Source organism: Athene noctua, chromosome 1, assembly GCF_965140245.1.
Source record: "Athene noctua chromosome 1, bAthNoc1.hap1.1, whole genome shotgun sequence".
NCBI lineage: Eukaryota > Metazoa > Chordata > Aves > Strigiformes > Strigidae > Athene > Athene noctua.
The window spans coordinates 29206874-29221380 of record NC_134037.1 but is presented as its reverse complement, the minus strand read 5'-3'; the positions used below and the strand labels follow the sequence as shown (position 1 = coordinate 29221380).

General features: G+C 38.4%; 1 protein-coding gene across 7 annotated transcripts in view; it reads left to right on the top strand.

Moving 5' to 3' along the window:
- DST (dystonin) overlaps positions 1 to 14507 on the top strand; it is a 310970-nt gene that overhangs the window by 118864 nt on the left and 177599 nt on the right. For 6 of the 7 annotated variants that reach the window (XM_074895774.1, XM_074895777.1, XM_074895776.1 and 3 more), the window contains one exon: positions 751 to 843. In XM_074895774.1, coding sequence (XP_074751875.1) covers positions 751 to 843 — 93 coding nt within the window. Of the gene's footprint in view, positions 1 to 750; positions 844 to 11031; positions 11948 to 14507 lie in introns of those variants that run through there. The other variant, XM_074895775.1, reaches the window with a different exon arrangement.

Below are 14507 nucleotides of genomic sequence, written 5' to 3'. Positions count from 1 at the left end.
CATAAAATGCCTTTTAGCTAAGTCATCTTTAGTTGTTAGGCTATATGGATCCATAATACATATATAGAAAATAAATGTAATAATAAAATATGGCAAAGAAAATAAAATTATTCAACTCATTTTGGATGTGAGTTTGTAGGACTGTCAGTAATCTCAGTTTTGTTTTAATCCTATGAACCATTTCATATTTATAGCCCTGTAAATGAGTATGGCAACAGAAGCGATAATAATTGTTGCCATTATTAAGACATCAGTTATTTAAATGTGATACTAAATTCTTGTTTTTATCAAGCCAAACCATTGTGTTTTAGCAGGTCAGTTCTCCTCCTGCTGAAATCTTGCTTTGGTGCAGGAGATCATGGGGAAGAAGAAAGGCAGTCATGGCTTACCAGGTCTCGGCACTGCCCTGAGACTGATACAGCATTTACTTATCATTGTATTCTTGTCCTTTCTCACTCTGTCATACCTTCGCCTTCTGACAAAGACTAAAGTGAAGGGTGTTTGGCATGGGGAGCAGATCTGCCGATGTAGTGACAGCTGAGAAATCTCAGTTCAGCGTGGGTGGGAGAGGGCAATTCCTGGAGGGCTGGTTACAGCTGGAATGCAATTCCTTTCTGTTTTTAAGAATTAAGAAAATGAACAGAGTAGTCTTGGGAAGTGAGTAATGCATCCTTCATGCCTGTGTAATGCAGTATGTATTTGTGGCATATTTATTTCAATTTTGTCTGTATTTTCTTTCCACAATGGCAGGTGAAGCTGGTTAACATTAGAAATGATGACATAACAGATGGGAATCCCAAATTGACTTTGGGGTTGATATGGACCATAATTTTGCACTTTCAGGTAAGCCTAGTTTGCTTGACAGTATGTTTTTGGTCAGATTCTTGTGTACAGTTATGATGAATTTGTCAGCTTAGAGAGGACTCCATATAGAAACATAGGTTATGTCTCCTCTATTTGAAGGTTTTGATGATGTATCTTATTTTGTGATGTAAATTGAATCTGAAGTTGTAATTTGTTTTGCTGATTTCCTATCTGTGGAGTGAGAGAAAAATAGCTTGGGTTTTGAACTTCATTAAAGACAACAATTGATGTATTCCTTCCAGTGTTAGGACAAACCACTCATTTTATTCTACAGACTTCTTTTGATGAGTATTAAAATATATTAGAAAGTTTTAAATCTCTTTTCATTCTAAATCTGGATTTCTCTGCTGATACGAGTATGCTAGCAAGCCCTACTTGCAGCCTTTTCTACCAGTCCCTATCACTTCAGCATTTGTTTTTAGCCCCAGTGATGGTAACACGGGTCACACTAGGTGGCACTCTGGTTGTTGTACACTGACAGAATTGTGTACAGTATAATGCAGCCTTACAGTGTGTGGTGTTAAATTGCTCCTCAAAATGAGGCTTTCACAATGGCAGTGGCTGTAGATGATGTAATTCAGATGACAGATAATTCCCATTTAGTGACTGCAGCATTGTTAGCGATAAACTCCCTACTGTGCAGGCATTTTAAATGATCTAAAAATTACATGATCATACAGAAAAAGCATGGTTCACTTAGGATATCTTGCACTGGATTTATGACTGGAAAAAAAAATTCTTAAAAAAACCCCAAAAGGCTGATGAGATCCAGTTTGCCTTTCTGCAAATCCTGATAAGGAACAGAAGACATGAATAGAGCCAGTGTGGGTGCACAACTTAGACCAGGCCAGTGCACAGGGTGAAGGAGAAACTGCTAGCAAGTACTTGAAGTTTCCTCAGCTCCCCTCTGTCATGTCAGTCTTTGCTCCCACATAGCTGTATGGAGAAAGGAGGCTGATCTTAAAAATATATTTAAGCGTGATCCGCAGAATTAGGCAGTGATTGAACTTTGCTGTGTTTTCAGAAACAAAGATTATTAATAACTTATTAATAGAAGATGTTAGTGGAAGTTAAACTACACACCAAGTAAAGGTTTATCTTTCTGAACTTGAATAGGTTTTTGGAGGATGGATTTTTTTAGCTTTTCTCACTAGCTGAAGCACAAAACAACTTGCACAATTTTTGGCACTTATAAAAAGTGATAAAAATTAGTGGTACTGGTTATAGCTGTAAAAATTATGAGAAGGAAGAACATTTATATTGAAGTAACTAATTTAGGTGAGGTGGTGTGACAAGGATTTTTCTCTACAAAGTAGCCAGCTCTGTATGAAATATGTAAGAGCATTTAAATTGTAGCAGAACACACTTCACTCTGTCCTGACCCCCAATAACTACCAACTAAATGTCTAGCATTACAATTCAGATATTGCATGGGCAAATGCAAGTCCAGTCTAAACCGCCCCTGGTGCAGCTTTGAACCATTCTCACACGTCCTGTCACTGGATACCAGGGAGAAGAGGTCAGCACCTCCCTCTCCATGTCCCCTCCTCAGGAGGCTGTAGAGAGCTGTGAGGTCACCCCTCAGCATCTTCTTCTCCGAACTAGAAAATCTGGAGTCCTTGGAACATCCTGTGAGGAGCAGCTTTTCAGCCCTTCCACCAGCTTTGTTGCCTTCCTCTGGATGCATTCAAGGACCTTCACATCCTCCTTAAATTGTGGGGCCCAGCACTGCACACAGTACTCTGGGTGAGGCCACCCCAACGCTGAGTACAGGGGGATAATCACCTCCTTTTCCCAGCTGGTTATGCTGTGTTTGATGCACCCCAGGGTGCGGTTTGTCCTTTTGGTGAGCTTTTATTTTCTCAAAATAGTATCCCAAAAAAATTGATGTTAAAATAATTTTAAGAATGAACCACCGTTCTTGGACTAAATATTAAGCATCATTAGTAAATATGCAGTAACTTTAGAACAGTGATTTAAAAAAATTTTTTTTCATTCTTTTTGCTATTAGTGGCTGCAGTACTTACACTGAATGCAGAAGGGATTTCTAAGGTTGTGTAAGAGACACCCTCTGTGCTAATCTCTGCTAGCCTGGCATTTGCCTGTATGTAACTTCTTTTGAAGTGTACGGCAATTTGGTGTCATTGACACCCATATACGGCCAATTCGGGTTCTGAATGTATAAGGAAGTTTGGAAGAATGTGCATACTAAGACCTCGTATTTTCTTGTCTTCACTTAGATTTTGAATGAGGGAAAAATCTGATCTGAGAAGTCTTAACAGCAGAGTCCTCACAAAGGGATGAAGTTTCATGATAATAGCTGTGTTTGTGCATGGAGTAATCCTATAGATATTGGGAAATTGTGATGAGATTCATTTTGAAGTTAAGACACCTAAATCCAGGTGTTTATGGGGACCTGTGTTCATGTGCATTGTCTCTAAATTGTCCCTATAATCTGATCCTCTGAGCGATAGAATTCTATACAGCTAGTATAGCCTAGAAAGTGAGTCAGCTAACCAGCTACTAGAGGCTCACTCCATTTGACTAAACATAAACCTGTGTTGTTGGAGATTTATGAGACATCCACATGAGTATGAGAAACATGATGTAGGTCTTAGGGGAAACCCACTGTTGTATGGGAAGAAACAGATGAGGCAGGATAAACTGCACCTTAAATGGTGGTAAATATGTTTAGCAACACATTTGAGGCCTGGAGCGCTAGTCACTACGGTGGATGAGGTTGGTGGAGCAATTCAGATCACTTGCAATAGGTGCCTGGAGCACCTACTGAGCTATTCAGTTGTCCAGCATAGGTGCTTAGTGTCATCTGAGATGACATAGCATACACAGTAGCGTATGCAGTGGGAAGCAAGTTACCTTAGGTCTTGTGGTGTATCTGCTATCCCCATATAGATATCTCATATAGTGTTAAGTTTCTCAAACGCTCTAGATGGTCAACTGACTTTCTTCTTATGTCTCAAGGGTGTGAAACATTGCTGTTCAAGATCCACTGATTGTACTAACTAGATCTCCAGGCCTTTTGATTCAGTTTTCTAAAGACATATGGCATTTGAGTGACATCTGAAGTGTGCTAGAGTATCCAGGACATATGTGTGGAGTTCTCTGGTGAGACACCAGATCTATGAGAGACCCATGCTCTTCTAGACCTGCAGCTGGAGGCAAGTTGGGATATAGCAGGATATGTCAAAGAGTGCTAAAAGCCCATATTCAGGAAACTAAATCCTGTTTCCACTGGATAAAATGTCTCTTCAAATCCTAGCCAGCATGTAAACATGAATATGTAGACACCTACGTTGAGGTGTCTTAATCTGAACTACCCCTTAAATTTTCCCAGCATTTGCAAGTTAATATCTCAGCGAGTATAAGGAAGTGCTTGCCACGTGATGTTAGTGCCTCTGCTCCATCATTCAAGTTTATTCTAGTAACACGCAACCTGGGAGGTAGTCAAGATGCCAGGGATTTTTTTGGCTGTTGTTTGTGTCTTCTCGTTTCTCTGAGTCATGGCATTTATCTCAAGAGTATTTCTTCAAAATAGAAAATCGTCCTGAATATTTGAATGAATTTAGGAATGATTTAGGGGAAAGACATGATGAACAAAAATAAAAGATGATAAGCATTTGAGGATTACGTTTCACTTGTATCTGAATTATATTGAGAGATGGTTATGGTTTTGTGAATTGATACCTGTAATTAGATAAGTGTAGATGTTGTTCTGAGTTATAAAACTGACTTTTGCAGCTGGACAAGTCCAGAAATTGTACATTCCTCTGTGTCTCAAGTAATTACATATAAGATACAGAAAAGATGAAATGGGAAATCTGGTGGTTTATTGAGTTGAGTATGTTAGAAGATAATTTGTGGATATTGAAACTGTGGGTATTGAAAATCCCTGAGACATGTATGTTATTAGGATTTAGGCAAGCTTTCAATGTATGCATTTCACATGCTTTTAATAATATGTGGCTTTTTAAAAATTCTGTTTCATAATGCAATAACTACTATAAGTTATTTTCCTGGCACCTGTAGAACATGCTAAATCAGATTATTTTGTATAATTATAGGTTGTTTGTATATATATAAATGCTCAAGGTAATACTTGAATGGACTTCTTCAACACCCAGTACATTTTCACTGATGATATTGGAGATGAACAACTGTAAATGAAAGCAGAATTTGGCCTTAGTAACCACAATTTTAGTAAGATAATGGCAGTGAAAGTTGGTGATCATTTCTTTTCAAACCACTGCAAACATTCTTTAATATAACAAATAGAAATTAGAATAATTGGCAAGTAGAAAAAAACCAGACAGAAACAAATCAAAACCGGAAACTTTCAGGCATCCAAAATTAGGCCTTTGTAAATTCAGGCCTTAAAAACTTTCTGGAGCTTTGAAGTCATGACTCAGTAGACTTCTTCTATTTCAGTTGCATGGTAATTTGTAGCTCAGGAAATCCCATGAAACACCTTTTCTTCCACCATCCCCAGCTCTCTGCTGTCAGGCCTCTTCACAGGATGCTGCTTTTCAAGGCTCTAGTTGTTAACTTTTCTGTCCAGATGTCACAGTACTGTCCAGCCCCCTCTGGCCAGATGGGTGCTTTCTCTCAGGCCGCCTTAGAGCATGTGTTACCTCTCCACATTTCTCTTGTCAGCCAGCAAATACCTTTTTTTTGGTGCTGACTCCCCATAAGCCTTCAAGAAAAATTAATTCTTTGTCTGCCCCAAAGCAGTCTATAGACTGTTCATTTGGTCCAGCAGATAAGCAGTTAAACTTTTACCTGTGTTGGGCAAAAAGGTATGAAGGGTGGATTTGTTTGTAGATGACTCAGCTGAGGTAAAGGACAGCTACTCAGCCATTTCTCAAGTTCCTGATACCCTTTACCACAGATAGGTCTTCAGAGCCTGCGATGCAGGTGGCAATTTTGAAGCACTGTTGTGCTGGTTGTGAAGGCTGTGGTCTTCATACAGGGTGGTCAGAGGAGGAGACAGTTCAGCTGTGGTGGCCCATTCCAGTAAATGATGTGCAGAAGGCAGAGGAATGATGGGACATTCTGGGACCCATGCACCTTCCTCTGCTTCAGCTGCTCTGCAGTTAAATCCATGATAGGGGTCACCATATAAGAGACATGCTGCCTGCTTTCCTGAGGTGACAATGTGGAGTTGAGAGTGCTGGGTCTGGCCATCACTCGCTGTTCTCCTGGCACCTCTTTCTGTCGGGAGCAGCTGGCTGGTGGCAGCTGGCTCTGAAGCTTGCCTCTCAGTCTTACCAGAACCATGGGTCCTAGTGCCCAAGGATTGATCTTTAATCTGCCTCTGCTTTAAAATAGCTAGAACAGTTCAAGGTCTGATCTTCTCAAAGATTTAAAGATGGAGCTGTGTGGCCAGTTGTCTAATCTCTGACTATAAATGCTTATAGGATAAAAAGTATTCCACCTGGGAGTTCAGATTGCTAGTCATAAGCCCTTTTAGCAGGCCATTCATCACTTGGTGGGGTATGCTTGTCCTGTATTTTATTCCTCAGCTGAACTCCTAGTTAGCTTTTCAGGAATTCTTCAGCAATTAAAAACAAATAATTGCTATTTCTCAGGTAAGAAAATGAGTATGAAGTTACTGGCATTTTTGGGACTCATCTGAATCGCAGTAAGAACGAAAGGCATTAAGGCTCATTGCAGAGTTGTATTTAGACTTTACATGGGATCTCTACAGCAGGATAAGATTTATGAGCAGTTAGCTCATTCATTTGATTCTTTTTGTCCTTTATCCCATAAAACCACCACCAAGGAACAAATTCCTCTTTTTGTAAGCCATCTCAATGGATATAAAACATCTCCTGTTTAGGGTTGTGACTTTTGGTAGCTCAGTGGTACCTGAAAGCTAACCAGTACAGCTCAAACAGCTCCAAATATAACCTCTTGTTTGTGCTGGCAAGCCTTTATTTTTTGCCTTGTTCTCTATCTTGTGCTGCTTTAATTTTCACTTTCTCTTTGGCCTGTGTTTATCTCTCTGACATTCTGCATGTGACCTTTGAGCTGTGCAACAAAATACTTGTCGATTATCTGGTATGCTGATTTAGTACCATGAAATGACAGGTCCCATTTATGCTAAATGCTCCATTGCTTTTGCTGTGTTGCATAAAAAAAAAAAAAAAAAAAGAGGAGGAGGAGGAAGGGATCTTAGACCCAAAACTACCTGTAACGCTTTCCTAGTAGGCTTTTGATAATGTCATTCTAGGATAAAAGATACCAGGCGCAATTTGATGGGCAAAGTGGAATGACCCTTCCTTGAAAACATTTGCTAACTCTATGAAACCGATGATAAAGCATAAACTAGCAGTCTATGAAGGTCTCAGCATTTTGCGGACTAACAAATATGCAGATAATTACACATTGCCACTGTAATGTGTAATGTGCTCATTCTGTGTTAACAACATAATGCGTTTCATGGTCACAGACATGCTTGACAAGTTACAAGAATCTATGGTTAAAAGCAAACCAATACAGATCTGCACGAGCTATTTCACATTTTGATGTTAGTCTTTTATTTACCATGTCTTAATGTTAACGTCTTGTTGGTGATTAAGTAGCCTCTAAGACAGATCAAATTGCAGGCAAGTGTTGGTCTAATCCTTTGTTCATGTTATGCTTCTTAAGGGTTTATATGCTAGAAAAAGTCTTTCACTAATCTCTCCTTAAAGCTTTCCGGCATTGATAGGTATAGATTTGTATATTTGGGTTTTTTGCTTTTTTTAAAAAAAAAAGAAGAAAAGGAAAGAAGTACAATAATCCATGATAATATTTTGAACAGCTTTGATCATCTGGGTCTTAGACCAGTGCTGATCTTCCATTCAGGTCTAGTCAGATGTCTGAGACGAAGTCCTGGTGTAGTCAGGTCTTTGCTATATTGTGGTGGTTCTCACAGGCTTCAGTGATAGTCTCTTTTGATGCTTTAGAATATCATATTTCTTTGCTCCAGCAGACAAGTTTTAGAAGAAATTTCAATTTCTGTTTTCTGAATTTCCAGTTTAATCCTGTTATCTGTCTTTTTGCTTGCTGAGACCAAAGTTGTGACTTTGTAGAATTTCAGTTAGCTGAAAGTGGCCATTTTGTCTTCAGTTACTCACATTTTCATTTATCATCTTTTCTTAACATGGAATATGATTTTGTGTAGGGTTTTTTTAATATTAAAAACCCCACAACTGATATAAATGCAATTTGTCACTTCTTTTGTCCTTGATCTTTTTGGTTCAAGAGCCTAAGTGACTTATAAAGTGACTATAGAGTTTATTTTTGGGTCATGGAAAAGCAAGGGACAGCAGAAAGAATTGTTAATACAGATGTGATAGCCTTCTCACTCAGGAACAGCGGGTAAGTATTGTTAAATCGGTTAATAAGTATCAAAAATACATATTTCCTACCTATTTCTAGGAAGATAGAAAGGCACAAATACTACTGATAATCTGTGGAGATATGTTTGGAATGCATTTATTCCTAGCTAATATTTAGAAATTAATAAATTCTGGGAATAGCTGCAGATATACAATGTGCGTTCAACTAGGTTGACCTGGAATATGCAGCAGTAAGCCAGGACTGTTGGGAGCACTGATCTTGTAACCAGTGTTTCAGAGCTGACTCATGTATTTTTGCTGCCTCGTTTTTTAAATTACACTTCAGAGGCACGTGAAAAAGTGAATTACCTACTCTTAAGAAAAAAAAAAAAATCAAATGTAAGGTATTTAGAAAGAGAATGTGCAAGATCAGAGTCTTTCTAAATTACTGATTACATTAAAAAATGCACATTGCCAGCTGTAAAATAACAACATGTGTCTCTTCTGACCTATCTGGAATTACATTTGATTTGACATTTTTATGATGGTCAGTGTGCCACACTGGAGTTTTGAACTAACAGAGAATCCTTTATGGACATTTTATGTTGGGAAGAAGGTGGTATCATGCTGACTGTTAAACATATGGAAACAGTTTAAAGTAAATACATACTAAATCATATTCCATTAAAACTCAGTGAAATGGTTTAATTATTGTTTAGAAACCTTAGTGCCCATGTGTCTTAATTTAAATATGCACTTGCATTAAAAATTTAAATTCGCAGTATTTTTAAACAAATTCTTAACTCCTGTGAAATTTGTGGAGGAAGAACAACATTGGCAGTGTACTTGTGGTAGGCTATATTTACTTCAATACGTTGTCAATTAGATGATTAATATAGCATCAGAACTTGCCATTGTTCTTGCACATGCTGGACATTCTCGTCTTTAACGTTTTACGTAATACCTGCTTTATCAAGATGATAATGTCTTTTTTATAAGAGTACATAATGTAATATTTTAATATTATTATACTATGATCTATTTAATGTTATTGTTATTAGACATGTTGTTAAAACAGGGCTATATCTGTGCAAAATGAAATCAGTCTTGGTCCATTGAACTGCAAAGTCCTGAATCATCTTTTCTGATGAGAGAGGAGAGAGAGAGGGGTGTATTTTCAGGCGTAAAAGCCATTTGTACAGACACAATGATGTCATTTACAAAGATTTTTTTTTTCTCTCTTGATGTGCTTTTCTGTTAATTAAGGGGGGCATATCAGGACTGAACTCAGTCACATGTGGAAGTGTGTTTTAAATCACTGAGTCCTCTGGGCCTTGGCTGAAAGTCACATTTCTAAGATGACTACAATACAGCTTTTTTTACTGTGAGTGAAGGGAGCAAATGTCACAACATCACCCGTATGTTAAGCATACTACAAATGCAAATACAAATCGAGGCCATGAAAGAGTGTGGTGATAGCATAAACATCTGCTTCAAAAAGAAACATATTAGCATTGTGCCTGTAGGTAGTTGCCCATCTCTCAGTGGTACAGGGTATTCTTTAACAGCCTTCTCGTCCCTTAGTGTTACAGTATAAAATTTTCTAGCCATTACTGTCAAATTTATCCCCACTGCCTTGCGAGTAGTCATCAGTGAGCATCTGTATTCTTGGAAGTTCTTTGGAGGCTGATCCTACTTCTTTGCTGTATTAATTCATTCTAGATCCTGTCAGTAAAATGTCATACAATACTTCAAGTGGAACTGGCCCCTAGGGATAGAGTCTCTGGGATTCATTATTGCAATTCTTTTTCAAATAAGCAAGGGAAACTCAGTGGCAACACCTGATAATGCTTGGCAAGTCACTCAGTAGTTCTTTCTCAGCGTGAAAAACCACATCTGTCCCTGCTCATGTGTGTTGGTTTTAGTAGTTTTTGCGTATCAGTAACAAAAATGAAGTGGAAGCCTAAAAAGGTATTTTTCAAGCAACATGTGCTGGTGATTAGACTTGCTTACATTTTAACAACATTTCTACCTAGTTTCAGGTATAGTTAGATGCTTCTTGGCTGTTATATTCGGAGCTACACAGAGGAGATGCCTACAGAACAGGAGCATGGGAGGTGGATGAAGCTCCATTTTTATAAACAGCAACTGTTTGGACAGTTTTTTAAACAGACTGGCTCTTATGATTTGTTTCACCTTTCTCTGGCAAGAAGGTTTAAATCTGCTGCAAAGTTTCAGTTCCCAGTACACAGCACCACTGCCCTGAGAAAGCTATTATGCTTGTATGATCATAGTGGAGCAGCAGGTTATTTATAGCTGACAAATCAGTGAAAAATCACATCAGCTGCTATAAAAACTCCACATAGAAATAAATATTTGACCCCAACAAGCTGTCAGAGCAATCTCTGATCCTTCACTTTAGTCTTCCATTCTGTGGATCACTGGATACGTAAGAAAAACATATGAAGTACAAACCAAATCTGCTAACTAAATCCCTGCTATTTGCTGCGCTGCTTGCTTTTGGATTTGGAGTGTAGCTAATAGTTTCAAAGGTTGCTGCGTATTTTTCTGCTTTATCTTACTCAAGTTACTAAATGAAACAGGAAGTTAAAATGCATACAGGAATTTTCTATTGCTCATAAATGCTATGTCATCTCTGTGAAAGGCCATCGGCATTACAGCCCAATGCTGAAGCAGTGATGTTTATTTAAGAGGATTGGTGGCCAGAAATAAGCCACAGTGTCTAATCAGACACAGGCCCTGCCTGGGCACCATGCCACAACGTTTATTGCGTGTGCATTTCTCATAAGCAAAATGGCTACGTACTGAGGAGGATGGATGTGAGGTCTGGAAGAAATTACGGTGCAAACGGCTGTTCTTAACTTTCTGAGGAGGATTTAAGTGTATGTAAATATACTGGAATGAATGAGACTATGCGACTGTGAGTTACCGAAAGCCAAATGGGGAACGTCTGTGGATGTGTGAGGGCTGAAAAGGAAGAACAGTGTTTAGATCCTGCAAAAGCTCCCTTAAGTCCAGCTAAACATTCCCCTGGAAGGAAATATTTCAGAAGAAAAAGGAGAAAGAAATCAACCGAGGAGGGACCAGATTCAGTACAGGTTAAAGAAAAAGAAGAAAATAGCCAGTATGAAGTGGAGATTTCAGAAAACACTGAGAAACATCCCAAGGGTGTGGGATTGGTTTATTCCTACCCCCGGACAGTGACAGTGGCTGTGAGTACAGACCTTTCAGCTGATCTTGTTAAAGCAAAAGTTTTACTGGGTGAAACAAAGAGTGATTCTTTCTGTGGGGACAGTTTTCATGGTGATAATCAGAGGCTCATCAAGTCTGATGAAACAGAGACATGGTTAAAGGATCAAGACAAGAGGAGTTCAGAGAAATGTTGTATGTGGAAGAGGAAATACTTGGAGGATGGCAACAGGAGAGAATTAGCATTCCTGAAGAAATCTAGTGGGTTTTGTTATGGAAGAGCAGCCAGCTTGGATTCTGGTATCCACATTTTACGCAGACAGTGTGAAGAAACTGTATTAAACAGAACTTCTTGCAGAATCGTTGAAGATGTCCCAGAAAGCAGTAAATCAGAAAAGTTGCGTCACCTTCTTTCTGAAAGCAAAAGTGATCCCCTGCTTGAACAAAAGAGGTTTTATTCTTCTGATGCTGTGCTTTCCCATTTGTCAAAAGAAAAGGCATTATTTAGCCATCCACCAAACAGGAGCAAGGTAAATATGTTGGCACAGTACATTCTATTTGAAAGTTAGCTAAAAGTAAGTGTTTGAACAGTTTTTTTTACTGTTACAAAAATGTCTTTGCTGTATATAAGCCTTTTACATGTTATGATACTACATGTAGTCATAGAACAGCATATTACTTCATCTTTCACAGGTTAAGTAATACCTCTGTACTTCAGGAGTGTTGATACATCCTTGTGATGTTTTGCTATCTGTCGATTGATTTGTTTTCTAGTTTAGGAAGAAGGTTTTCAAGTTTAAATGGTTCTAGAAGGTGGAGTGAATTTCAGAGAGAATTTTAAGTTCACTTACAGTATCTTCAGTGTATTTTTTTAATCAACTCTTGACGATCTTGTAAATTCTTCTGGGTTTTCTATTAAGGAAAGGAATATTTTTAATTCTTTTCAATTATGGCTTATAGGAACTGAAGAAAGATAGAAATATGTGGACAGCCTGAAATAGAAAAAGTGAACATAAATCATATTAATAATGTTCTCCACTTTTAAAAGTTCTTCCCTCCCAAATTGTCTATATGGACTATTAATATTAATTACTGAAATTCCATCTCCTTCTGAGTGTAGGATTATTTTCCTTTTACAATAAAAGAAACTAAACAAGCTTAGCTGCAGAATATCAGAAGGAAAGCAAATTTTTTTCTGTTAGTATCCATGCTTACCAATTCAACCCATATTGCCAGTTCTGCCCCACTCATCTTCAGTGCAACTGAAATCTGTGAGTTAAATGCTGCTACCAGGATCTCGTCCAAAACTGATTCCCTGTGCTCAACAGGGCATCTGAGCTTTGAGTTGAATGAACAGAGGGAACAGACATGTGCCAAAGGTACTCCTTCCAGCAAAGAGCTAACTACACTTTTGTTGTTTACATAATTTACTTTTGTAACAGAAATCAAATAATACTTCTTCCAAGCTTAGTTTTTAAATACAGATAACACACCCAGTTACAACACACAGTATACACTAGTACAAATAGCCTTCTAATACACAGAGAGATCTTTAGCCCTCTTAATCTTAGTTGGAATTCAGGAAAATCCTAGGGGTGTTGTTTGATTTGAAAAAACATTGTTACTGATTAAAACATTATGAGACCTTGTCAGCCAAGCATGGCTGCTGTTTCCTGTGTAATCAGGGTGATACAACTTCTAATATGTTGTAGTTGTTATGCCAACCAGGCATATACCCCTTGTTACCACAGGAAGAAGGGGAAAAAAATGAGGCTTTTGTTGAGCACCTACATCAATACTGAGACTTGTACTGGTGATAATAATAAAACACTGCTTAATGGTATAAATATGAAATCTACTGACAGATCAGTCTAAATGCCCAAGCTGCCGAAATATCTGCTTTTCAGTTAAGTTCCCTTTTCTCCACCCAAGATTCTGAGTAATTTTAAAAGCACCAAAAGAGCAGCTTTCACCTGAAAATAAATCCAGGAAGAAGACTAGATTTCAGACTCTAGCTTATATTACAAAGTCATGACCACTTTCCTTTTGATTGCTTTTGAGAACTAAATAAGTATTTGCATGTCTTGTATTTCAGTATAAAACAGTAAAGCTGTTATTTACACAAATCCACAAAGTTCCTGTTATCAGCCTGAGATGATACACGAGGCTTACAGTTACAAATCTGTTTTTACCATTTTCCTAACCGTAATTACAGAGATCAGTAGCCTCCACTCACCTTGTGAATTTACCCACACTGTAATATACTCTCAGCTTACACAGTGGCTCAGATGTGGCCAATTTGAAAGTGTGTTGGCTTTTGAAGCTGAGGCACAGACACTGGAGGAAACCTGTTGGTACAGCTGGCTAAATTGCACTGTAACAGAGATAGGACATTTTGCCCTGTGAAACAGCATAGTCTCCACTACTGGTTCATATCATTTGAGTCTCTTTCTGTGACACAACTTTCTTCTTAAGTGTGTAAACCAATTATGATTTTCTGTTCAAATAGGTGCTACCGTATTACTTCTGGTTTCCTATTTACAAAGTTCAGGTAAGCAGGATGTTCTGAAGCTTTCTTTCTGCCTGCTCCCTGAGAACTTTGAGAGAAAGGTTTTTACTCTCTGCTGAGGCCTAATTTCTACAGCCCTTGTTCCTAAAAAAGGAAGATGACTTCCTCGAGCAAGATATGCTCTTGATACTGTTCAAGCTCAGGGCTGTCCTAGAGCAGATGGCAGCTTGCATTGAGGTCAAGAAGTTGTGAATCAAGACTGAAACAGGCTTCCTGGAGCAGACTCCTCAGTGATGTTTTAGCACGATGCAGGTAGAATAGAAAATCAGGGCTATACTTTTGGCTTCTCTATAGGAGATATTGCTACGGTGATATTTGATGTCTCTTGTGTTGAAAGAAGCCGTGGTTTTCATTCAGTATTGGCAAAAAATAGCTACCAGCTGGTGTTACCACCAGTTTTTGCTGGTTGTCAGCTTGTGTTGAAGCCAGTGACTTAGGTGTATCATGTTATCAATCATTATTATTCTTCTTCCAATTTAATTTGTGGTAGTTTCGGTTCCGGTTTATGGATGTAAACATTT